Source organism: Pan troglodytes, chromosome 8 (assembly GCF_028858775.2).
Source record: "Pan troglodytes isolate AG18354 chromosome 8, NHGRI_mPanTro3-v2.0_pri, whole genome shotgun sequence".
NCBI lineage: Eukaryota > Metazoa > Chordata > Mammalia > Primates > Hominidae > Pan > Pan troglodytes.
This window is the reverse complement of record NC_072406.2, coordinates 105,605,028-105,631,718: the sequence shown is the minus strand read 5'-3', so window position 1 is coordinate 105,631,718 and position 26,691 is coordinate 105,605,028. Positions and strand designations below refer to the sequence as shown.

The 26,691-nt window shown below is 41.3% G+C and overlaps 1 protein-coding gene across 3 annotated transcripts in view; it reads left to right on the top strand.

Annotated features, from left to right (window-relative positions):
• MYOF (myoferlin) overlaps positions 1-26,691 on the top strand; it is a 175,641-nt gene that overhangs the window by 85,206 nt on the left and 63,744 nt on the right. For 2 of the 3 annotated variants that reach the window (XM_016918879.4, XM_063782019.1), the window contains 10 exons: positions 36-79; positions 1,103-1,185; positions 4,363-4,401; positions 8,166-8,290; positions 9,400-9,516; positions 15,921-16,098; positions 17,333-17,457; positions 19,865-19,971; positions 22,338-22,530; positions 24,214-24,369. In XM_016918879.4, the coding sequence (XP_016774368.3) occupies positions 36-79; positions 1,103-1,185; positions 4,363-4,401; positions 8,166-8,290; positions 9,400-9,516; positions 15,921-16,098; positions 17,333-17,457; positions 19,865-19,971; positions 22,338-22,530; positions 24,214-24,369 (1,167 nt within the window). The remainder of the gene's footprint in view (positions 1-35; positions 80-1,102; positions 1,186-4,362; positions 4,402-8,165; positions 8,291-9,399; positions 9,517-15,920; positions 16,099-17,332; positions 17,458-19,864; positions 19,972-22,337; positions 22,531-24,213; positions 24,370-26,691) is intronic. The other variant, XM_016918880.4, reaches the window with a different exon arrangement.

Here is a 26,691-nt window from a genome sequence, read left to right as displayed (position 1 = left end):
GAGAAATAACTACTTTTTTCTGTCTCTTTTTTTAGTTTCCTTCAGTGTGTGAAAAAATAAAACTAACAATATATGACTGGTGAGTTGAAAATACATATGTGTCTAATTCAACATAAAATAAACATTGGATATTGTGAAACATTACTCTGGATGGTCTCTTTCTGGTATTTTGCTTTCCTTCCAGAGGAGAGGATAAATTGCTCCTGGAACTGGGTGTTTCTTAAAACAAAATTTAATAATAGTGTTACTGCAAAAAAAGCTTCAATTATTTCAGTTCAACTGCTCATAAACAAAAGAAGGGGAACATGCTGAAAATGCCCCAATATAAGAAATCAGGGATTTAAATATCATTAGGCTGTCCAGAATAGACTTCAGAAATACAGTCAAGCATTTCTTGGGAAGAATCACCAAAACATTCTGAGAGCAATTCATTGTTATTGTTTAAAAAGAAAATGGTAAAACTACCTCAATGAAGACAAGGAAAAGTCCTTGAAATGTTCTGATAGAATTTTTACTAGACCAGCCTTCTAGCACTGATTGGCCATAACAAGACCATTCTTGGAATGTTCTAGTTGGATGTAGCATTCAGCAGGCACCCTTAGCTCCCTGACAGTGGAAACATGACAAATATCGTTACCATCATCATGATCATCACAATCATAATTATGTAATGTGCCTATAATTGATTAATTCATTTTATGACAATGGTATTGAGTGTAGCCATAGGCACATCTCTTGGCCTCTCTGTACAATTGCAATTTCATAACTTCAGAATAGATTACCTTACTAGACCAGTGTTTCCAAAGGGTGGCTGGAGGACCATCTGTATCAGAATCAATTGGGATACGCTTATAAATGCAAATTCTTAGTCCCCACTCTAGGCTTATTGAATTAAAAATGTGGGCAGGAGATGAGGGTGAGAAGTCTCTAGTTGATTACTAAGTACAATAAAGTTTGAGGCCCACTAGACATGATTATTTCTGAAGTCTGGGGTATTTTCCAGCTCTAACTTTTTTTTAATTGTTGAAGTGAAGACATATCTTCATAGATGGAGCCCTTAACCTTTTATTTTTTATTTTTTTATTTTTATTTTTTTATACAGGGACCGTCTTACTAAAAATGATGTAGTTGGAACAACATATCTACACCTCTCTAAAATTGCTGCCTCTGGTGGGGAAGTGGAAGGTAAGTCACTCAACAGATCTAGAACAAGACTGGATACAGAACTTTTCTCCAGTCTGAGAAAAAAACAAACTGGGGTAGCCACCTCACAGTAGGTTTGGTTTCTTAGAAGCCAAATGTGATGAACCTAGTGAACCATTTCAATGATGTTTTGGTGATGGCCTGCAAAACAATTAATCATTGAAGTATATAAGTAAACTGCTAAAATCATAATCTAGTATGCATATATTGTAAACTTTTAGAAAAAAATGAAATTTACAGTTTGAAGATTTTCAGCTTTCTTGCTCCCATCCAAAACTTCTTTCCCAATAGCGGTTTTATGAAATTTTTGTGTCAATACAGAGAGCTAGCACCTTATGTTTTAGAGTGGCATTGACCCAAGTCCACCCAAATATAAAATAATACTCCCTTCTCAACCGAATCCCTTGGCAGGAACAGTAAGGTCAGATGCCAATGAACCATGTAGTCCTCACTCCCTAAGATAATGTGTATTTGGTCTTTACTCTGACAAGCATTGATAGCCAACACATTGTTCTTTCTGTTGTTTTCCAAACAATTTTCTTGAGAACTATTTGCCTATACCTGGCATTATGGTTTTGTGCATATGCCAGAAATTGTAACAGCGAATGAAGGAAAGCAGTTAAGATGATAAGAGAAAAAATTAATGTTAACACAGTAATACCAGCAGCTTATTTATTTTTTGAGATGGAGTCTCGCTCTGTCACCCAGGCTGGAGTGCGGTGGCGTGATCTCAGCTCACTGCAACCTCTGCCTCCCAGGTTCAAGCAGCTCTCCTGCCTCAGCCTCCCGAGTAGCTGGGACTACAGGCACATGCCACCATGCCCAGCTAATTTTTGTATTTGTAGTAGAGACAGAGTTTTACCATGTTGGCCAGGATGGTCTCCATCTCCTGACCTCGTGATCCACCCTCCTCGGCCTCCCAAAGTGCTGGGATTACAGGCGTGAGCCACCGTGTCCAGCCCAGGAGCTTATTTTTTGTGACCAAAACAAAAATTATTGTAATTGCCAATAGATTAAATATATTGAGAGATTAAACACATGAAACAATGTGAGAGACTTTGAGACAAAATTTTATCTTGGGAAACTCAAGGTTCCTCTCATCCTTATCTTGTTTAAGGTCTTTTTATAGGTTTTGAAAAAACATTGTTAATTCAAGCAATGGATAACATAAATAAGAACCTGGTTATTATATATATACATATAATACTATATATACATGCATATATATATACACACTATATATATGTATATATAGTATTAGATAATAGAGAGAAGGTAAAGAAGGTGTTAGAGATATGGTGAAGAACATATAGATTTCCTCTCTCCAGAAGCGAAAAAAAAAGCAATCAGAAGACAAGGTGGTGGCTGGGCCCAGTGGCTCACTCCTGTAATCCCAGCACTTTGGGAGGCTGAGGTGGGTGGATCACGAGGTCAGGAGATCGAGACCATCCTGGCTAACACAGTGAAACCTCGTCTCCATTAAAAATACAAAAAATTCTCCGGGCGTGGCGGTGGGCGCCTGTAGTCCCAGCTACTCTGGAGGCTGAGGCAGGAGAATGGCGTGAGCCAGGGAGGCGGAGCTTGCAGTGAGCCGAGATCACGCCACTGCACTCCAGCCTGGGTGACAGAGCGAGACTCTGTCTCAAAAAAAAAAAAAAAAAAAAGACAAGATGGTGACCAAAGGAGATATAGTACAACTATAAAGGTACATGGCTGGGCGCAGTGGCTCATGCCTGTAATCCCAGCAATTTGGGAGGCCAAGGTGGGTGGATCCTTTGAGGTCAGGAGTTTGAGACCAGGCTGGCCAACATGGTGAAACTCCATCTCTACTAAAAATGCAAAAATTAGCCGGGTGTGGTGGCAGGGGTCTGTAATCCCAGTTACTCAGGAGGCTGAGGCAGGAGAATCACTTGAATCCTGGAGGTGGAGGTTGCAGTGAGCCGAGATTGCACCATTACACTCCAGCCTGGACAACAGAGCAAGACCCCATCTCGAATGAATAAATGAATGAATAAACAAATAAATAGCTATATGTGGCATTATTTTAAGCAAATGGTAGAAGGTAAGAAAGAGATTCCATCTGAATGTTCTCTGCTGAGTAGCATAGTGATTATAACACTGGAGCTGCAAGGAAGGAAATGTAATCACAGCCCTTTCCTTTTCTCTGCAGAGAATATTTATATGGTTGCTAGAATGTAAGCACTATTTGTTGTATTCTGATTTTTAAAATTTAACCTATAGCCAAAGCTCTGAACAAAGTGTAGATGTCATCACCCATTACAGTGTAAAAGTGTGGAAGATAGAGATGAGAAGCAGAAGGAGGAAGGGGAGTGGAGGTAGGGCAGGGGTGCTAATAGTCTCTTCTCTTCAAGTCAGGAATCTAAATATGACTAGATGGAATCATAAAGGTGACCATTACAGGAAATAAAAATCATGCTGGAACTATATGGGGGGAGGGTAAAGATGACTGAAATCCATTCATTATTCATGAGAAGTCATTAAATAATATCTAAAGATAATTATTCAGAAATAGTGGCATAAGCATTTTGCTTAGTGACATGGTGGTAACATCCAGAAGAACTAAAAACAGAGATTGCTACAAGCAATTTTAGCTTTTGTCTTTGGGGCCTCTCATTGCAGGCCCTGCAGACCATGGGGTTACGGGGCCTTAAAATAACAACGAGCTGTCAACATCGCCCTCCCCCCGACAAAGAAACAAACCATGCTTTCAATCAAATAATGTGCAATAAACTCCAGGCCTTTGCTTACACAGCCTCAGACCACATTTACTTGGATTTTCTGATGTTGGTCCCAACTAAGCCGTAAGATAAGTAAATGTTTTATTAAAAACGTGAAATGCTGGTAACTTTACCAGGCCCCCTCTGTCCCCGGGAAGCTAGCTCTTCTGCTTCCTGGCTGCCTTGGTGCTGGGTGAGATTGAGTTATTCATGTGTGGTGGTTCTGCCCGGGTCATTTGGCATTTAACCGATGAGAATTGTATACATTACAAAAGGGTCATATGTGACTTGGGTCTGAATTTGGGATTTTTCTGGTGTTGCTAAATCACTTACCTGGCACTGGATTTGATTAACGTTTTCAATGTCTGTTTTATAATGCCCATGTTTTTCTTGTTTAACCAGTCATATTTTTACTATATAGATTTCTCATCTTTGGGAACTGGGGCTGCATCATATACAGGTTTATGCTTCGTAATTTTGCTCTCTGTTATATCTTCCTAGCTAATATTATCTTATTAAGAATATATCGACTGTCTTTAGAACTTTTTTTTGACATTTTGCTGTCTCAACATAGTTTTGCTAAAGTAATAATTTTTGTGTAAGTGCCATACGACTGTCCTGCACGGCTAAGCTTAAAAGAAATATGCTAACCAGGCTTTGCTCCATGTCCCATGCTTTCAGCTAAATGCACACCATCGTATTTGGCTTTATTGCAAATAATTGATTGTGAGATATAACATTTTCTGTTATTGTTTATGTTCAGTAGGTAGAGAAATGGAGCACTAAATCAATTGTTCTGAAATGTATCAAGTAACTTTCCCCCAATTTCAACGTGAATCTGTAGGTTGAAAAATACTGAACGTTTTTTACTTTGCACCCTGAAGATCTTCACCTCCCCCAAAATGAGGGATCATAACACATTCTTTGGTTTGCACAGAATTCGTCATTTTTTGCAAGTTTGCTCAATACTGTCACACACTTGACCATCACAACTCTCCTAGGGCAGATGTTTTTGTTCCCCTAATAGATGAAGACTCTGAGGTTTAGAGAGGTTCATTATCTGTCAGATAAGCATGATTCGCCCTGCCACAATAATCTCCCAGGGTTGTGGTAAGAAGGGAAAGATATTGCATGTGGGAAAGCTTTGCAAACTCTGAAGCTGTGTGCAAATATAAGGTGATATCATGTAATTATGTAATTGACACAATGCCCAATTCTTATTTGCTTTAAACAATCTATTTCATTATAATCAGACTTTATATGAATATTAAGTAGTCCTTAGATTTGCAGTGAACTTGGCAGATGTGCAAGCACTTTATTCCTTTATTTATTTGTTTAACCAATCAATGAATATTTATGTAGTAGTATCACATGATAGAACCAGTAGTAGGTGTTTAGGAAATCAAAATAAAACATACTTAAATCCTGCCACTCCCCCTGAAAAGTGATACTTTAGTCACAGAGGTGTGAAGCTATGTAGGATTCTAGAAACTAAAACATACAGTAATTATTTGTAGGAATCCAAAACATGAAGGGGATTCAAAAAGGTAAAGGAGGCATGGAAAATATTGTTGGAAAGTGGGTTGTAGCTAGGTCAGAGGAAATCCTTGATGGCCAGGGTAAAGGATTTTTATTTTATTTTGTATAGGCTTTTCAGCAAGGACATTGGGAAGTTTGATGTGTCCACTGTGCATTAAACAGATTAGGAAACTTTGGAGGCAGGAAGAGATTTAGCTTATGAGAGAATGGGTTTTCTTTTTTTGTTTCTTTCTTTTTTTTTTCTGAGATGGAGTTTTGCTCCAGTCAACCAGGCTGGAGTGCAATGGCATGATCTTGGTTCACTGCAACCTACACCTCCTGGATTCAAGTGATTCTCCTGGCCCAGCCTCCCTAGTAGCTGGAATTACAGGCACCTGCCACCACGCCTGGCTAATTTTTTTTGTATTTTTAGTAGAGATGGGGTTTCGCCATGTTGGCCAGGCTGGTCTCGAACTCCTGAACCTCAGGTGATCCATCTGCCTCAGCCTCCCAAAGTACTGGGATTACAGGCGTGAGCCACCATGCCTGGCCTAGAGAATGGGTTATCCCAGGAGACTATACTAAGATGTGAGCACATAGAAGGAGAGTTCCTTCTGTTAATGCACAATGAAACAAGTCAAAGGGGTAACATACCAGAGAAGAGATTTGTTGGACAAAAATAATTAAGCCCCTGGCATTAAGCTGATATGCAGTGGATCATTCTTGACAATTTGTGTTTCAATCCCTGGGGATCTTTAACAAAAAGCAAATACACATGACAGCACAGTCACTCATGGGAACCAGGTGGAGGAGAGGTGAGGTTAGACCAAAGGAATGGATGGGGTAGTGGAGGGTGTCCTTTTCTGAACTTTGAAACTCAAGATCTGGGGTTAAATCTGCCAGTTTGTGGGACTTTTGACAAGTCGCATCACTTCTGTGGGCTTTGGCTTGCCCATCCATAATGTGACATGACTATGGTGCCATAGCTTTAACATCCATTCTTACTGGAATATTCTGTGATTCAACTTCTTCCTCTTTTTTTTTTTTTTAAATCTTTTTTGTGTGTGATTCAGCTTCTAAAAATAACTTCCTTTTCTCTCTGTGAATCTCTGCTTTAATTCTCTATTCGCACCCAACATCCCTCCACTAAAACAAAATATTCTAGCACACAGAAAGAAGTCCAAACCCTACTTATTAGTGATCAATTAATCATCTTTGCAATGTTCCATATGCCACAATGGATAAAGCCAAGCCAATTTATATGTTCATGTATAATAGTCATTCCTCCTGTTTATCTGTCTTGAAGATGATAACATGATTCAGAGAAATCTCTGTTGGAGAAACTGTTGGTCCCTCTTTGCGTTTCATAAGAGATTTCCAAACAAGTGTGACATGTGGCATACTAGGCTGTTACCAAGTCTCAACCTTAGGCTGCGTGCACTACTTTTGTACATCTTAATTTTCTAAATTTCCATTTAAATGTTTCTTTTTTTCTTGCTGTCTTCACTGAGATTGCTATTCAGCTCTTTTCTGCCTGTGTCCATGGTTTCTATCTCCCCACAAATGTGTACACGCCCATTTAAACATGCAGAGAGCTTCACGTAATGAAAATGATTGTGCAGTATATGTCTATAGGGTTAGGTAAATTATTTATTAATGGGCATCATTCTGATGACGCTGCTCCACATTTATCTTTCTCCCTTAGTTTTAAGCATAGAGTTGGAAAGGGCCATAGATATGATCTGGTCAACCTCATCGATAGCAGGAATTATCCTGAGAACATGCTGAAAGATAGGCTGAAGCCTTTGCCTCAACATTTCTTCTAATTGTCCCTAATGCAGCCTGTCCCATTGTTTGTCATTTCTAATTCACAGAAAGTTCTGCCTTATACAGAGTGAACCAAAGCTGATCTCCCTGTAGCTCCCAGCAGTGGTCCTTACTCTGCTTCTGGAGACAAGTCCATCCCTCTCCCATGGGGGGCCATTCAGGCTATTGAAGCCAACTCTTATATTTCCCCACCCTCACCCACAGTTTCCCCATTTTCAGCTATTTAATTATATTGCCCTTAGTGCCCTTTATTGAGGAGTTGTCTTGCTAAGACCAGGTAGCAGAAATAAGGAGCTTATCAGATGACCACCAGAGATAGAAAGCAATGAATGGGAATCTTCATGTCATTTATGAATATCACATGGTCTTACAACCACAGGCAGGCAGTTTATTATTACATATAAAATTTTAAAATGTCTTACATTTTTAACAGCATCTGCTAGTTATACTAACTACTGAAGATTAAATGACACTTTAGAAGAACAAATAAAGTTCATAAAATATGTCATTTAAGTGACCTCCCAAAACAATATAATCTTTTGCCCCAATTGGCAATGGCATGTTTAATACAATGCCCATTATAAACTTGCAAAAATGTGAAGGTCAACTTCAAAGTCTAATTGCTCTTTATTTAAATAGCATTATCTTTTTATAAAAATAAGTTTATCTGCGCTACCCCCAAATGTTTTTATTTAATATTTTATGTAGCAATAAGAAAAGAGAAATATGGCAAACCTCATGGTGCTTACAACTTGCATTAATACAACTAACTCCCAAAATGGAGGAAAATAGTCTCACCTAACTAACTAATAACTAATATTTATTTCAATAGATTGAATGTTAAAAGCCTAACACCTCATGATGATGTTTCTCTCTCAGTAAACACAGGAGAAACAGAGGTAGGCTTTGTTCCAACGTTTGGACCTTGTTACCTGAATCTTTATGGAAGCCCCAGAGAGTACACGGGATTCCCAGACCCCTATGATGAGCTGAATACTGGAAAGGTTGGTTTCTCAATTAAGGTGGTTATTAATCCGCATTGGTTAAGGTGATTATTTCTTCTTATAATGTCTGATCAAGTATTGCAGGATAGAAGTTTCATACTCCGTAAGACTTAGAATGCAAAGATAGGAAAAGACTGTGGAGATCATCTCACTGGGTGATGGCCAATGGCCATTTCCCCCAACTTCTATGCTTATGGTAGACATCAATAATCAATGCTGGCTCTCTTTCCTAATAAGCCCCTGGGCTGCCTTGGAATTCTTTTCAACATCATATTCCAGGAATTTACCAAGCACTAGGCAGTGGCATGCCCCCTGAAACCCTTTATTACCCTTGATCTGATCAATCCTTTCATTTCATAGATGAAGACATGGAAGCCCAGAGATGGGAGATGCTCTTTTTACCACAACAGAAGCCAAATGTCTTTTAGGTATCTCCCAAGGCTCAAGAAAGAGACCAAGCTAGAGAGAAAAAGCCCTCAGAAGGGAAGGGTAAAAGACTGGCTGTGGAGGTGGGGACCCTTCCGTCCTTTCCAGAAGGTTCTATTGCCAGCACTGCTGGGTATGGTGGGAGAAGTATCCACTCTTCATCCTCATGCTCAGCTGCACCCAGAACTTCTTCCTCCTACATCTTCCTCCTTTACTTCCTGGCTATTCTGAGACTTGCCCTGGTTGCCAGCATGGCAGCCTCCCTATTCTGAGAAGAGGAGAAAAGCAGCCAAGTTAACCCAGATAAATGCAGAGCTTCCCTGCTGAAGTACGGTGAAGGGAGACTCAGAGCCCCATCCACCCCCCACCCCCCACCTCCCAGCCTCCACAAACTCCTTCTGGAGCTAGAGCATGGTTTGAAGACCTCTGACCTTGGTCATAGCTAAGATCTTTTTCAGCCCTAGCATCCCAAGGTACTCTTTGAGATCTGTCCTAAAGCCAATGGCTCTTCTTTCAAACACCAGAGACCTGAATCCAGCTGGGAGAGTTGCCGACTGATTCATTTCGAAGGTTAGGGCCATGGGAAGGAGAAACTTTTTGCAGTTGTATTAGCCTGACTAGAGACACAGAATTCTTTTTGCTGTTGCTGCCTAGAGGAATAATCCTGGATTATTGCCTTTCAGGGGGAAGGAGTTGCCTACAGAGGCAGGATCTTGGTTGAATTAGCCACTTTTCTTGAGAAGACACCACCAGATAAAAAGCTTGAGCCCATTTCAAATGATGACCTGCTGGTAGTTGAGGTAAATGTTAAAGTGTGAGTAATGCATGGTATAGAAAAGGAGACCTCCAGGGACTGAAGGGGTAGCTGGGGGAGTCGGAAGGCAACCCAACTCACAATGAAGGCCCTCATCTGGATGTTTTCTACAACAGCCCTATGAGGATCACTTCATCCTTTGAAATGTTAATACCCTATTGAAAACTGGCAAGAACACTGATACCCACAAACTGAATGACCTGTTTGCTAACTGGCATTGGGGATCATGGGGAAGTGGCCATAACAGCCACTTCTTGCTGGCACCAAGAGCTGTAGGTGCCACCACTACTCATTTCCATTTTCAGAGGTGGCTGGTGGGCCTCAGGCTTCCCAGCACAGGAGGGCAGGTGTGCTGAGGGCCCACACTGCAATGCCTGTGAACCCTGCTTCCTCCTTGAAGACAGGAAATCTTCCCAGTTGACTTCCCCAACCATTTCTGAGAATCCAGGTCGATGCCTGTGTGTTCCACAAATCTGAATAATTTGCCAGCACAGCCAGCTCATGGATGCCCCTCTGCCCGCGGCCCTCCTTGCTGGGTTGCAAATCACTGCCAGCCCCCCAGCTGCCCCAGGCTGCTGTTGCCCTCTGTTCCAAGAACACAGGACAGGCCCTGCCCTGATTTCCCCACTTTACAGCAGAAACCAAACAGCAACTTTTAAAAAGCTTTCACTTTCAGTTTTTGGGATAAGAATACGAAAATACAGTAAAAAGGGTGACAACGTGGTTGCGAAATGTGGCTATTCTCAAAGCTCATGGGGTCAGGCTGGTGTTCATTGGTCCCTGACAGTCAGCCTTCCTGTCTACTCGCAGCCTGTCTCCTTGTGGCAGGACTGGGTTCTCCATGCTCTCCCCAAAACTCCCGTGGTACCCAGAACACATTTTCATCTGAGTCCAGGCCCAACTGCTGTGAGTTCTCCAGCGAGCCAGGGCCTTCTCCCTCTAGTCGTCTGATGTCTGCCTGTTACATCTGCCCCCTTTGCAGGATGATTGACAGGGAGAATAGCCACACCCTTTAACAGAAACTATCCCTTCTTCCCCAGAGCAATGTGGCCTTGCTCATTGACTCCCACAAGACAGCCGTATCGGGAGGTTAGCATCCAAAGCAGTCTGTTCTGGATTCCTCAGCCTTTACATGTTGGGAACATCTGTGGTCCAGTGCTTGAGCTGCACCAATTTCATTCCTGTCTCCTCCTTTGAGAGGAAAGGAGCAGGCTCCTGAGACTGCCCTCTCTCCACCCCACAGCCTCAGGAAGGAACCTAGCATCACCACAGCAGCAAGCCACGGGGCATCCGTGTAACTTCACATGGGGAAAATAAATAGTTCTCCCCCATGAATTACTACAGCAAAGATGATCATTTGTTTTGTTTTTTTACTAAAGAGACACGGAGCCAAAAGTCAATAAGGTCCTGGTCATAGTCTTTCTATTCCACAACATTACCCACTCTGAAGTCCAGGAATTGCAATAGATCTTGAGGAAAAATTAAGGAAAAAAGAGGGAGGGAGAGTGAGAAAAGGGGCAGTTTGCATGCTAGTTACAGCCAGGATCATGCAAAAGAATAGCCAGAAACCACTTGGAGGCCTCCGTAGAGACACATGGTAGTTCTTGACTTGAGTAGTTACAGATTGGAGTTGGCTCTTGAAATATTGGTTGGAATTCAGGGTTATTCAGAAATGCCACCATGGACACTCAACCATTATAGTACCTCTTTTATTTGGTTCCATCACCAGAATGTAATTTAAGTTCATGCTGCTTCTCTTTGTTTTAAATAACCATAGTTGCAGGGAGAAGGAGAAAGAGGCCCAAGAAAATATTTTTTAAATGCTTTATTAACTGGAATGCAAAACCAAATTAGTTTTCTTCACTGCAAATAGTTAAACACATACAGGCAAAGAAGCTTATTTCATTAGTTTAGTGTAAAAGCAAAAAAAAAAAAAAAAAAGTCAACAATATATATTGCCCACAGTATATGTCAACAGAATAAAAGAACAGCTTTTTATTGACTGGTAAACAAAACAGAATTCATTTTATTTGCTCTAAATTAAACACAGACAGCAAAATAGCTCATCTTTTTAATTAAATAAATTTAATTAAATCAAAAGTGAAATGAAGCAAAAATTTTAAAAACCTAACAGTGTTACAGAGTAGGAGAGAAATGAGGATTCTGAAGACATAGCCACACTTCAAGCAACAGGAGCCCCAGGAGAGAGTGAAATGAGCAGATCTGTGCACCTGCCAGAAGGACTTAACGAATGCAGTCAACCTACAAACATGATCATGACCCTTGTCTGTCTTGCAAAGGTCCTCTGTTCTGGATTATGTGCAGCTAACAAAACTTTTTGGTAAAGCTAAAGAGGCTGCAACAAATGGGCAAATTTTTTGCCAAACTGCCAAGTGCTCCCCATCTTTCTAAAGCAGAGCTGAGCTATTGCTCCCGGTGGGCCTGGTCAAGAGGGGCTGCAGTGCAGGAAGGATGCAGCAGATTCAGCCTGGCCACTTCCACAGTAAAACAGGCAGACAGAAGATCAAATGTTGCCAACCCAGTGTTATTCTAATACCCGCTGGCTTCTGGAACCTCTGCCCTGCCACTAAAGGACTCCATTTTTTGTCTCCAGGATCAAGAGTCTGTTCTTGGACTGCTTTCTCCCTGCTCCTCTTTCCCCATTTTCCTTGGATGTGACCGAATGTATTTTGGGAGCATTCTATGCACTTGCATTCTCTCTCCTACTCAACTACAATCTCCTTGAGAGCTCTCATTGGTCTGGCCCACATTAAGGGCTCAAAAATATTGCTAGAAACAGCACCTTCAGGTTCTTCCAGCTGCTCCATCAGGTATCAGCTCCCTTCAGTAGACATACCGAAGGTGGCATGCTGGGCAGTGTTCATTGGTACCTGATCTTGTCACTGACCTTTAATGTCCCATGCCTTATGTGTCCACAGCCACTTTCAACAACTCTTAGCCCTTATCGGTATCTTGCTTGACAGAAATCACCTCCTTTTCCAAATCGACTGCTGAAACTCTACTTTATACCACCTTATCTACAAGGTGCACTAGTCACTGATGATCAGAAAGAGAGCCCCAAGGCCCTAACCCCACCTAAGTCCAATAGACTACAACTTACATTTTTTTTTTTTTTTTTTTTTTTTTTTCTGAGACAGAGTTTCACTCTTGTTGCCCAGGCTGGAGTGCAATAGTGTGACCTTGGCTCACTGCAACCTCCACCTCCTGGGTTCAAGTGATTCTCTTGCCTCAGCCTCCTGAGTAGCTGGGATTACAGGCACCTCTCACCATGCCCAGCTAATTTTTTGTATTTTTAGTAGAGATAGAGTTTCACCGTGTTGGCCAGGCTGGTCTCAAACTCCTGACCTCAGGTAATCCGCCGCCAGCCTCGGCCTCCCAAAGTGCTGGGATTAAAGGCGTAAACCACCACGCCCAGCCCAATTTATATTCTTTAATTTTCTCTTGTAGGCAGATCTTGTCCCAGGCTCTGTACTTCTCTGAATGGTGTTTATTGTTCCTTCCTCTCTCTACCTCTTTGTGCCCTGAGGGCAGAGAGGAAGTGGGAAAGGTCTGAGGGAGTGGCAGAATTCTCAGCTGCCTGAATCATCGAGGGTAGCCTGGCTCTGGCACAGGTGAGCAGATGGTAGGGTTGCTCCTCCTGGAATCTGGGCTTGCACGGTGATCCAGCGGCTCCATCTTCAGCGGCTTGCTCATAGTGAGTCCCTTCTCTGTTGGGAATTGTGCTGATGGCCAGAAGCCCAAACTATTGCTTTTAGGGCTCAGACTCTCCAGGGTGAGCGTCCTATCAGGGATTCTGTGGGTCATTTTGCAAGCTCTGCGTGAGAGCATCCACGGGGTTCTAATGGAATCCTGGCTATGTGGAGGCCTACGGGGTAGAGCCGGCCCAGCTGGGAGTATCATCCCCGTAGTTCCCACTCCATCTCCAAGCCTCCCCATGATCCTTCTCCATCCTGTGCAGTCCCTGGCTTAACAGATGGCTCTGGCTTAAATACCGGTCATTTTCTCCTGGGTCCTGACTCAGGCCACAAATTATGTTTCCTATTTTTAGCTCTTTCCCTTTTCTCCTATCATCCTAGTTGGTTTACAAAGAAGAAGTTACGCTGTATGTAGTTATGACTAATCCAAATAACTTCCTACTTTTTCATTTTGACACAATTCAAACCCAAACCCAGAATTTCCACATCATTCTGGACCATGGGTATTCCAGGGGGCTTTGCTGTGGGTAGTTAAGCAGAGCTCTTGACAAGTAGCATGCACCCCCAATCCTCCCTTATCAAGGTGACAGTGGACTAAGCTAGGGAGGCTTTTAGACTCACAATGCCCCCGTCAAACTTCCTCAGGTCATTCAATGTGCAGCTCAGGTTACAAACCAGTGTTTAGAAAGACTTTTTAGAAAGATTGAGGCCTAGAGGGGATTTGACAAAACCCTATTGGAGGGTTCTATTATACCATGTCAAAAACTCGTTTAACCAAAATGGAGACTCTGTAATAGAAGGATGTCCAGGGGTTCTTCAAGACTACAAGCTTCAGTCACTGTCAGAAGTTCTTAAAACAGTCCTTAAAAATTTAAAAATTCTAGCCAGGCACGGTGGCTCATGCCTGTAATCCCAGCACTTTGGGAGGCCGAGGCAGGCAGGTCACTTGAGGTCAGGAGTTAGAGACCAGCCTGGCCAACTACAGTAAAACCCCGTGTCTACTAAAAATACAAAAATTAGCCAGGTGTGGTGACACGCGCCTGTAATCCCAGCTACTTGGGAGGCTGAGGCAGGAGAATCACTTGAATCCAGGAGGCAGAGGTTGCAATGAGCCGAGATCAAGCCACTGTACTCCAGCCGGGGCGACAGAGCGAGACATAGTCTAAAAAAAAAGAATTAAAAATTCCACTTCTGGGTATATACCCAAAATAATTGAAAGCAGAGACTGGGTACCACCAGAGTTCTAGAATAGACACAGGATGTGGATAGTATTGCATGGCAGAATGCACGGGACATAATGAAACACAGCAACCTAAACCATTGCATGGCTCTTTGGCAAAAGAAGGCACAGTGCCCGAAGATCTGTGGAGATATGGCTCATAAAGAAGGAGATATGCCAGCTGAGCAAGGATTTGGGGCAGGATATGGATTCAAGAGATGTTATGTGCCCATGAAGGAAGGCTTGAAGGGCTCATGGTCATTTCTGGTAGGCTGATAGGCACTCAGTGTGGTTATCGTTGACCCTATCTTCAACTCTCTTAGTAAACCAGTAATTTAAAAAGGAAAAGGAAGGTTTAATTTCCCATTTCAATTTAAAATAAATTTACCCAGTTTCCTTATTTTTATTTACATCTGACATGAAAATCTTTATTGTTATTTCTGATTAGAAAATCAATAGTTTAGCTGGGTGCAGTGGCACGCACCTGTAGTTGCAGCTAGTTGGGAGGCCAGAGGATCACTTGTGCCCAAGAGGTCGAGGCTGTAGTAAGCCGTGATCATGCCATTGCACTCCAACCTAGGTGACAACATGAGACCCTGTCTCAAAAAAAAAAAAGAAAAAAAAGAATACTTCATTCAAAATCATTAAAAATGTATAAGTTAGAAAGTAAAGTTTGCCATAATCTCTCTACCTTCTTCAACATAACTACTGTTAACAATTTGAGTTATATTCCTCCAGACCTTCTTTATGAATATGCCTTTATGAATATTAAAATATCCATTTAATAGATTTACTTAAAATATACTCTTTTTTTTTGAGATGGAGTCTTGCTCTGTCACCCAGGCTGGATGCAGTGGCACGATCTCGACTCACTGCAACCTCTACCTCCTGAGTTCAAGAGATTCTCGTGCCTCAGCCTCCCGAGTAGCTGGGATTACAGGTGTGCACCACCACACCCAGCTAATTTTTGTATTTTTAGTAGAGACAGGTTTTCACCATGTTGGCCAGGCTGGTCTTGAACTCCTGACCTCAAGTGATCCACCCACCTCGGGCTCCCAAAGTGCTGGGATTACAGGCATGAGCCACCGTGCCCAGCCCAAAAAATATACTCTTTTTTCATGGTTGCACATATGGATCTAATTAAGTCTTTTTATGAACCTTCATTCTATTTTATGGATGTAACATAACTTGTTTAACAAGTGGCCTACTGAAAGACGTGTGTACTGTTTTCATTTCTTCCCCTCCATTTCAATCAATGCTGCAAGGAACATCCTAGTGCTTCTATCTTTGCTCACTTGTATGAGTGCAAGAGGAACAGCTGGGTCCAAGAACATTCTCCCCTGTCATTTAATTCAGCACTAATTATTAGGTGTAGAATTGCGTCTGCTAGAAATCCACATGTAAATAAGGACAAAAGGCCTTTCACTGAACCTTATGTCTGCTCATACTTTATAGAAATACCAGCGAAGGCGGAAGTACAGCCTGTCTGCCGTGTTTCATTCAGCCACCATGTTGCAAGATGTTGGTGAGGCCATTCAGTTTGAAGTCAGCATTGGGAACTATGGCAACAAGTTTGACACCACCTGTAAGCCTTTGGCATCAACAACTCAGTACAGCCGTGCTGTATTTGATGGTAAGATTGGCACTAACAGTTCTCTCCTCCACACGTTTACAATGGGTGCATCACGGGACCGGAAGCAAGCACTGTGTCTTCCCTCTGGCACTGTTCTACCCAGCCTATGGTTAGTGGAAAGGAAAAGGTTGAATGAGGAAGAGAGTGTGGTTGGGGTTCAGGCACCTTAAAGACTGGCCAGACCCAAGAAGTTGCAGGTCCCATTGCCAGAGGCTGAACCCCAATGCTACCCTCTCCCCACCCAGCTTTAACACTGGGTTTGCCATGTAAGACCCCAAGGTAGCCACTGTGCTAAGTACTGAGCTCCACAAAGCAGCTCCTACCCCTACGAAGCCCCAGATCTTTCTTAGGTTGAGTAGTGGAAAATGAATGGGACTCTGGCTCAGATACTGGGAAATCATGCTTCTGGTCTTCACTCTGTTACTCACCAGCTTGTGACCTTAACCGTGTCACTGAATTCTAACCCTCAGTTTCTTCGTCTTCTCTGGAGTTGATGTGAGGATTAAATAGCTGTGTTTGAACAAAGATGGGTGAGAAACAGTCCCTGATTTTAAGGAGCTTACATTCTAGTGTATAAAATAAATCATAATAGAAAGCAAAGTATGAGAACTTCCAATAAAACTGTCAACAAATGGTTTGAGAGTACAGAGAAGGGAGAGAGGAATACTGATCAAATTTCCCAACAGTATTGCCAGAGTTTTAACTTAACTTTTGTACAAGCAGTTTTAAAATATAAGACATCCTAGAAAACATCAGCTAATAATTCTTAATCACAGTAAGGCTCTAGTACCAAACCCTATGTAGCCAGCTAAAGCTTTCCAAGAACAGAAAATTCTTTTCTTTTGCCCCAGTTCCAACAAAAACATTTATTTAGAATAACAGTTTTTAGGGACTAACATGTTCAGCCTAGCTTCCTATGTCATCTGTATTTTCTACTACCACGTTAAGAAACCATCTTTGATGTTCAGATGCATGGCCCTGAATCACTAAACGATCCTGAGATTGCTGTGCTCAGTTTACTAGGGTGTCTCAGAGAAAATTTCAGAACAGCCTGAATGAAAAAGAGCTTCCTAGTCTTCAGTTGCTTAATTGAGTCAAATTAAAGAACCAGACCACCTCAAGCTATTCCCTAAGCCTGTGGATTAATCAGCAGCTCAGTCTGCACATCTCTTTAATAAACATGCTATCTATTTTAAGTGTTCAGTGTTCATTGACCCCCAATGTTTTATACCAGGCAACTACTATTATTACTTGCCTTGGGCCCACACCAAGCCAGTTGTTACCCTGACTTCATACTGGGAGGATATTAGTCATCGCCTGGATGCGGTGAACACTCTCCTAGCTATGGCAGAACGGCTGGTAAGTTTCTCTTTTTCTGCATTTCCTTTTCACCAAGCAGGGTGAATTAGGTATTAGGATGGAGGCCAGGCCACTATAACACAAGACAGTGCTCAATACAGTGATCAATAAGGTAAGAGCAATGTCTCTAGGAACAGTGGAGGTAGATGGTCCTAAGTTAGTATGGAGGTTCAGTGGTATTGGGGACCCAGGCACTTACCCCCGGTTGTTCTGCCATCACTCAGGAGTTATCATTGTCTGCATGGTAGAGGCAGCTCACTACTACATCTGCCCTCCAGCCTGAGGGGAGGGGTGGTAAACAGTGGGGAGAAGATGACATAGGCCTTTCTCTTGAAGGGAAGGATGCAGAAGTCATACTCTTAATTTCTACTCACTTTCCACTGGCCAGAATCCAGTCATACAGCCACATGTGACTCCAAGGAAGGTGGAAAATGTTAGTCTTATGCCTGGGCAGGCATATGCCCAGATAAAAATTTTCTTACTTTGGAAGAAGGGAGGATTAAAAAGGTAGGAGTGGGGTGGAACAGGAACTCATAGTTTCTGCCATAATTTTTGTTTAGAGAGAATGGTTCATTCCAATAGCAATATGAAACTCTGAGAACTTTGCAGTGGGAATCTCCACTGCAGGAAGAGGTAGCTTTGAGGAACCAGTGTCTGACACATTCCACTCTTGCTGCAGACTAGAGGAACTTCTTTTGTTTGGAGGTTGGGGATTTCCTTGGGTGAAAACTGCATATATATGATATCTGTGATTATCTGTCTAGTTGACATTGGTCAACTAGATTGGTGAGGAGAAGGGGGATATGTCTGAGATATTTCTAACTAAGCAAAAATACTAAGTTACTTGGGCCAGGTGCAGTGGCTCACGCCAGTAATCCTAGCACTTTGGGAGACCAAGGTGGGCAGATCATTTGAGATCAGGAGTTAGAGACCAGCCTGGCCAGCATGGTGAAACCCTGTCTCTACTAAAAATACAAAAGAAATTACCTGGACATGGTGATGTGAGCCTATAATCCCAGCTACTAGGGTGGCTGAGACAGGAGAATCACTTGAACCCGGGAGACGGAGGTTGCAGTGAGCCAAGATGGCGCCATTGCACTCCAGCCTGGACAAACTGAGACTCTGCCTAAAAAGATAAATAAATATATATATATACACACATATACACATATACTAAGTTACTCCTATCAGGTAGTGCTAAAATCCGTCTGGCATTGGTGTTTTGATTTCAAAATTATGTTAATATTAATTTTTTAAAGATCTAATCTCCACCAGGGCTGGACCAAAACATATGGGGTTTCAGGTCTATACTTGATCTAAAATTCTATGGCAAAATCTGAAATATTATTTTATGTTATAAAGGCAATCTGGGAGGAAAACTATAGGTTTAAATTGACTTAATCATAACTGTCCTGAAAATAAAGTTGCAATTGATAGGCAATGTACATCTCAAAGGCATTTGTGGAGAATTAGTTGCACCTGTGTTCTAATTGTGTTTGAGATGCTCTTCAGCAATTTTCATCCTGGTTCTTCTTATCAGCTCTCTCCACTGACCAAGCTGCCTAATCTGGACAGGATGGTGGCTTTCCCTTTTCCCTGATTAGGACTTTTGACACTCATGGTAGGCTCTTCCTCAACTTCTCTGTTGGCAGGTGCTCAATGGGATAGAACCATATGTTTTGAGCTTATCTTGTACTTTCTCTGCCCCAGTCCGTAAATCGCTATTTCTCCAAGCAGCTGTTTCCTTTGAGTGGGGAATAGCATTTTAGAAACAAAATCTGGGTATACAATGCTCACTACTACTGAAATATCATTGCTTCTAGGCCTTCTCAGCAAACGAATTTGCACAGACACATGTATGTCTATTTATTTCTATATCTATCAATATATTAAAAGCTATGACTTCATAAAGATACTTCCAATTCCAGTCCAATACCACAAGGTTTATTCTAGTCCTCTGTATTTCTATGTCTCTAACTTTCTTCTCCAACAGTGAGAAATCTGGCCTTTGTTATCCTCAATATATTTACTCCTTGGTTCAATCCTAAAATCTGTAGATAAACCACTGTGAAAAATAAGCCTACTAATTAGAGTTCAATATGTTTATGGGGTTTTTTTTTTTTTTTTTGCCTTTTAACAAAGTGTACATAGTCAAAATACTGTGTTCCAAAAGTTACTTGGGTTAGTTTAGTGTAATTATGTTATTCATCTGAAATGTAATTAGATCTGTTTTATTTCTGGTTATATTCCACTTTAGGGTTCCCTCTCCTATCTTTGCTGGTTTCATTTTATTTGTTTTTTGAATATATAAAGATATTTACATGATTTCACAGGTTAAACTATATGAAAAGGTATAATGGTATAATGAACAATTATCAATTATTTCCTCTCTTTTCAAATTCTTCAGCAAACAAATATAGAAGCTCTAAAATCAGGGATCCAAGGTAAAATTCCTGCAAACCAGCTGGCTGAATTGTGGCTGAAGCTGATAGATGAAGTTATAGAAGACACGAGGTACAGTGATCTTACGCCTATCTCAGAATTTTCATCCAGGCGCTCCTCCCTGAAATTCTAAGACTGTAAAGCCTGTGGAATTGTTTCTAGTGTTTGTCTAAGAAGTGATTTTGAATTATTCAAACTTCGTAAAAAGCCCTCACTGGGAGGAGTGCCTGAATCACCACCAGGAAAAGCTCCACTTTCTGATTTGGTGCCAGTTCTCGAGTAGCCTAGGGAGGCTGAGGCTCCACTCCCGGAAGCACGTCCCAGGCAGCCTCAGGCAAGGGATGGGGAGGGGAGGAAGAAGCAAGCCTGAGCCTCTGCTTCTCATCAACCCAAGAATGACCCCCACCCTGGAGAAGGGTGACTTCTGGCTCCTACGGAGAATGGGATCTGGGAGTGGAGCATTGATTTTACCATTCAGAACAATATCTCTAATTCATAAACATATTTTTAGAAACAGCCCTTTTACTTGCTCTTTTACTGAATGCCTGATGAACACTGTGGCCAAGCCTCTGTTAGGCAAAACCAGTAGATTTGACTTGAACCAGCGGACCTTTCATAACTGATTCGGGGAAACAGCTCAGATCTTTTAGCATATGGAAATCAAAGGGGGAAGTGATTCGTTCCAAACTCATTTTAAATAATGGTTAATAAAGCAGTGGACAGGGAAGTTCCGAAAGAAAAGCATATTGAATGCTTTCCACAAGCAAAAAGGCCTTTATTCCCCACGCTGGGCTAACACCCTAAGTCACCCTGTCTTCTTGTGCCTCCTAGTGGTAAAGCCAGGTAATTGAAATGCAACCAGAATCAAATACTGCTGGGGTGCTTGTTTAAGTTCTGAATGTTAGAGCTGGGTCCTAAGGGATCATGTTCTTCAGTTTCCTTATCTTGTAAATGAGAAAACAGAGGCCCAAAGAGGAGAAATGACATATCTGATGCCCAGAGCTGGGTTTGCCAACTCAGCCCCTCTTCCTGACATGTATTTCACAGTCGACATCTATTTGTTCAAGGCCCCAAGTGTGACTTTTGAACTAACAGCTTCCAGATATCTTTTTGCCTCAAAGTCTCACTCTGGGGAATTAACCCTTCAAATACAATGCCGTAGTTATTTATGAAACCAAACAGAAACATTTGGTAATAACTTTCATGGAGAAAATGTCTGTGAATTTTAAGATTTGCAGAGCAAACCACAGTCATCTATCTATACTTCTGATATGAGCTGTTTTTGAGGAATCAAATTGGAATCTTTCTAAACTTTATGTAACAGGAAATTCAGTGTTTAAGGGAAGTTGTGCTAGGATTTTCTTCATTGAAGAAGCTAGGTGAAATTCAAGTGAGTGGAAATTCTAGGTAAGGACACTGTGAATCAGAGCTTCGTGAACCTGGTGGAAATCCTCACCCTGTGTCCCACCAGATGCCATGGTGGGAGGCAAGGCCTGGCAGCAGAAGGCTAATTCTGGCTCTAGCTCAGCCATTCTCAGGAACCCTTGGGGGTCTCATCACAACACATCCAAGTTCTCATATTGAATGGAGATTTGGCCTACATGGTTGGTTCATAAATCTTTCTGGAGTTCATGGGCCCCTTTGAGAATCTGATGAGATGATGGTGATAATAAAGATGACAACGAGATGATGATGAGGATGGCAACATTGTTTAGACGTTGCTATGCAACTATTCTAAATCCTTTCCATACAGCAACTCATTTCCTTCTCATAACAGCCCCAAAAAGCATTTCCCACATTTGAAAATAGGAGGACAAGGAAGTAAGTGACTGGTCAAGACAATAGAACTAGTAAAGAATGGAGCCACGATTAGTACCCAGGTTGTTGGCTCCAAAGCCTATGTTCATCATTACATCACACTACGTGTTGACACAGATAGACACAGTTTTCTTTATAAGTTCCAGAGTTTCACAGACCTTCGAGACCCACCCATAGATTGCTTAGAGGCCCAGGATTCCCTAAGTTAAGTATGCTTCAGCTAAATGGTCTCTAACCTCCCTTCTTCTTCCATCATTTTATGGGTCTGTAAAATGATTCTAGGAAGCAAAAGAAGGGAGAGCCAGTTTCTCTCAGCTGCCACTGTTTCCATCTTCTTTCCAGTGACTCCTTGGGCCGTAGGTTAAACCCTAAGGCCTAAAATGGCTTTGGGATTTTATTCTCCCTGTATTCCTTATGAACATTAAGAGACTGGCAGGTCTGCTCTGGCAATGCCAGATACACTCTACTCCAGCGTAAACCAGGCAGTGCTTGTAGATTCAGTTAGGAGGTTGATGTGGTTTGCAAGATGGAAATCCAACATAAATGTATTTGACAGTTCTGAAGCCTAAAATTAGGTTATTCTTCAAATCCTCTGTTTCTTTTTTTCTTCATTTTTCTAGATACACGTTGCCTCTCACAGAAGGAAAAGCCAACGTCACAGTTCTCGATACTCAGATCCGAAAGCTGCGGTCCAGATCTCTCTCCCAAATACATGAGGCGGCTGTGAGGATGAGGTCGGAAGCCACAGATGTGAAGTCCACACTGGCAGAAGTTGAGGACTGGCTTGATAAATTAATGCAGCTGACTGAAGAGGTAGGACTTTTAAACTACACAAACGTCACCTGATATGGAAGAAGGGCTCTGCGAAATGGCACCAAGAATAGGATGGTGGAAAGAGAATCTACTACATTATCTTGGATATTGAGCAGCTCTGACAGATTGTAAAAATCAGAGAGTAACGGCTGAGGATGCTAATGATGAATGTGATTGAAATCAGAGCAGGGGAAGAATATTGAGTTGGTGATCTTGGAAATGTCTTCAAAAGTGGACAAATCATTATCATTTTCATGGTATTGTCGGAGAATATTTTGAATGATCTTTGCAGTTCACAGGATTAAAATGTCAGCTTTGGCTGGGGTTGGAAAGACTTGAATTTGAACCTTGGTTCTACCATGTATAACATTGGGCAAGTTATTCAACCTCTCTGAGCCTCAGTTTCCCCATCTGTAAAATGGAGATAAACATAGTGCTTACTAGTTAGCTTTGTTGTGTGAAGATTTTAAAAAGATGGTGGGTGTACAAATGTCCATCAATGATAGACTGAATTAAGAAAATGTGGCACATATACACCATGAAATACTATGCAGCCATAAAAAAGGATGAGTACATGTCCTTTGCAGGGACATGGATGAAGCTGGAAACCATCGTTCTCAGCAAACTATCACAAGGACAGAAAACCAAACACCGCATGTTCTCACTCATAGGTGGGAACTGAACAATGAGAACATTTGGACACAGGGTGGGGAACATCACACACCGGGGCCTGTCGGCGGGGTAGGGGGCTGGGGGAGGGATAGCATTAAGAGAAATACCTAACGTAAATGATGAGTTGGTGGGTGCAGCAAACCAACATGGCACATGTATACCTATGTAACAAACCTGCACATTGTGCACATGTACCCTAGAACTTAAAGTATAAAAAAAAATGGTAGGTGTAAAGGGCTTAGCACAGTTGAGGGCATACAGTAAGCGCTGGATAAATGCTGGCCTCCACTAACTTCGGTGGACTAGAAGAATGAGGAAGTAAGGAGATGACTCTTCCCGTTTCTCAGAAATCAGAGGGTTGGGTAGGTAGTCATATATTTGTGGGTAGAAATACACTTGAAAAAGCACACAGGATTATAGGTAATTTCATTTTCTACTTTGTATGCTTTGGTACTTTCACAGTGTTCTATAGTGGACTTAGGAGAAGCAGTTTTTTTATACCACTGTGTGCCAATAGGGACATTTGGATATCCAGCCCTGGAAGCTGGATTATCTTCTTTATAATCAGAAAAAAAGAGGTTTTTGAAAACAAAATTAATATTTCAGATTTGACAAATATTGGATGGTGAGCCAGAGACTCTTTGTCCTGTAAAATATATGCAATCTGTAACCCTTTGACTGCTGCTGGTGGCTTTCTTCAAATGATGCTTGAGATAAGATGGAATATTTTCTAAGATACCTCCCAGAGAAGAGTAGGAGGGGCTTTTGCTAGGTGAAGCTGCACCTCTGCTTCTCACCCTTCCCTTTGGCCAGCCACAGTCTGCCTCCCAGCCCTGCTAACTCACAGTGCGGTCCTAGAAGATGGGAGCTCAGGAATTTGAGACAGAGCCCTAACCACAGCGTTTCTTTGCCAAATGAATCCCTGAGGGTCCAGCCTGCAGGGTCTTCAGTCCCTCTCCATTTAGACTAACCATGGCTGTGCTTCCTCTTCCATCCAATCCTCATGAACAGCCACAGAACAGCATGCCTGACATCATCATCTGGATGATCCGGGGAGAGAAGAGACTGGCCTATGCACGAATTCCCGCACATCAAGTCTTGTACTCCACCAGTGGTGAGAATGCATCTGGAAAATACTGTGGGAAAACCCAAACCATCTTTCTGAAGGTACATGTCTTCACTGTGTCATGTGAAACACACTAAATGCAAAAGCTGTATTCCTGAGAAGGGGCTGCTTTATATCATTTGCAAATCATTGAATGGTAAGGGTGATTGGGATCAATTCTAGCCCATCCTGGTCCCTCCCTCTGGGGCAATAATTCTGAGAGAGAGTGATCTGAGGTTGGCTAGCTTTCAATCAAGGACACCTCCTTAGATGTCTTTGTGACATTAATATAAACATGGCATTGTGAATGCTTTGCTTTCTGGCATGAATATTTCACTTCTAATATCTCACACAAGGCAATGCCTTTCTTCCTTTCATTCTAGTGAATGTTGGGGAAAGAAAGAGAAAGCAGTAGGGATGGTCCATGGAATCTGTTGCTCTAACCTAATGAGCAATAGATTGAATCAATTTCAATTTGATGAACCAATCAAATTGAACATTTTTGACAATTGTAACTTTAGGGAAGAGATTCTGAATATTTTTAGAGTCATAGACTCTCTTAAGTGCCTGACGAGAGCCACAGGCCTTCTCCTCCAGGGAAATGCACACTGCATGTTCAGCTAATATTTTGCATAGAATTTAGGAGCTTCATACAACCCATAAGCCCATTCCAGGGCCCCGTATTAAGAACTCTGTGTGTGTATACGGGGAATCAAAGGTGAGCCTAGGGCCGAAACAAAGAAATCAGAATAGTTCCCATCTATATGTTTTGACGTCATCTCTCTGGCCAACCCCAACTGGAGTTCTTTGCATTTGGGACAGAGAAATAACAATTAAGAAGAGAAAAAGCAGAGTTGGAGAGAGTGTTCTCTTCAAACAAGGAGATTCTGCTAACTTTTAATAAATTTACTCATTGCTCTTTAATCAGGAGGGTGTAAATAGAATCAGAGTGATTATCTTCTTTCAAGTGTCTCTTGGTAGAATAAATTTTACTTAAGATAGAACCACAATTATAATTGACCTCAGCAGTGGGTGGAAGCAAACTGATTAATAAATAAAGCTTCACAGGGGGTGGGAGAGGAGACAAAGGCACCTTCTCTGTGTTAGGTTTTAGAAGTTAGTGGATAAACAGCAAAATGCTTTTAAGAGAATGTTTTATATATTTATTGATTTTGTTAATACTCATTACACAGTTTAGGGAGCTGTTTAACTCATGAGTTTTTTTGGTCTTGAGATCCCTTTATACTTTAAAAAAAAAGATTGAAGGCCCCAGAGAGCTTTGGTTTATGTGGGTTATACCTATGAATATTTACTATAATAGAGATCGAAGCTGATAAATTTTTAAAATATTTATTGATTTAACTGTAACAATAACCCGTTACTAACATAAATTACATCAATTACATATTTAATTTAAAATGTTAATAAACTACATATTTTTACAAAATACATTTTGTGTAAAACATCAGAAAGCAGAGTGAGACTGTTTTGCATTTTTGCAAACTTCTTTAATGTCTTGCTGAACAGAAACATAACTGGATTCTCTCATCTTCTTGTGCATTTAAGCTGATGGAATTAGTTATTTGGTTGAAGTATATGATAAGGATCTGGCGTCACATAGATATGTAGTTGGAAAAGGGAGGAGTGTTATAATAACCTTTTCAGATAATTATGAATATTCATCTTTGATATAACACTAAACTCAAGTGGTAGCTTTTAAAAGGTTAATTGCAATGTGACACCTGAAACCATATCAATGAATTTTTCATACTCAGCTACATTAAAATCCTTGGTCTTTCTTGGACTTTGAATGACTCTTTTATTCATGCATGATTTTGTAACATAATGTACAATCATTTGGAAAATTCACTGAGTTATGTAGATCACTGAGTTATGACACATTTCATCATACAATATTGAAAAAAATCACACTTTGAAATCACATTTGTTAATATCACTTATCAGAAAGTCTTTATGTGTTGGGAAGCTATCAAACTTATTGTTACAGATTCATGTTTTCCAACACTCTATTATTTTACGTGAAAGCTGGAATTTTGTCATCACCAACAAATAAAGAGTTCTTTTCCTTGGAGTGAGAGGCTCACTTTGTTTATGTTTAAAAAAAAAATCCTTGCCCCATACTCAAATTGGAATAACCATGTTTACCTGTCAATCGCAGTTTTAAGTAAAAGTGATATTTCATTTTTCAAAAATCTAGTTCAACTTACAACTCAAAAAATTGCACAAGAGCTTTTTCTCAAGACAACCATCATATGCCAATATGCAGCAGAAGTGCTTCGCATGTACTTCCCATCTCATCACACAAAATATTAACAAGACCTGTATTCAAGGGTTGAGATTTAATAAGATTGGTAATCTTGGCT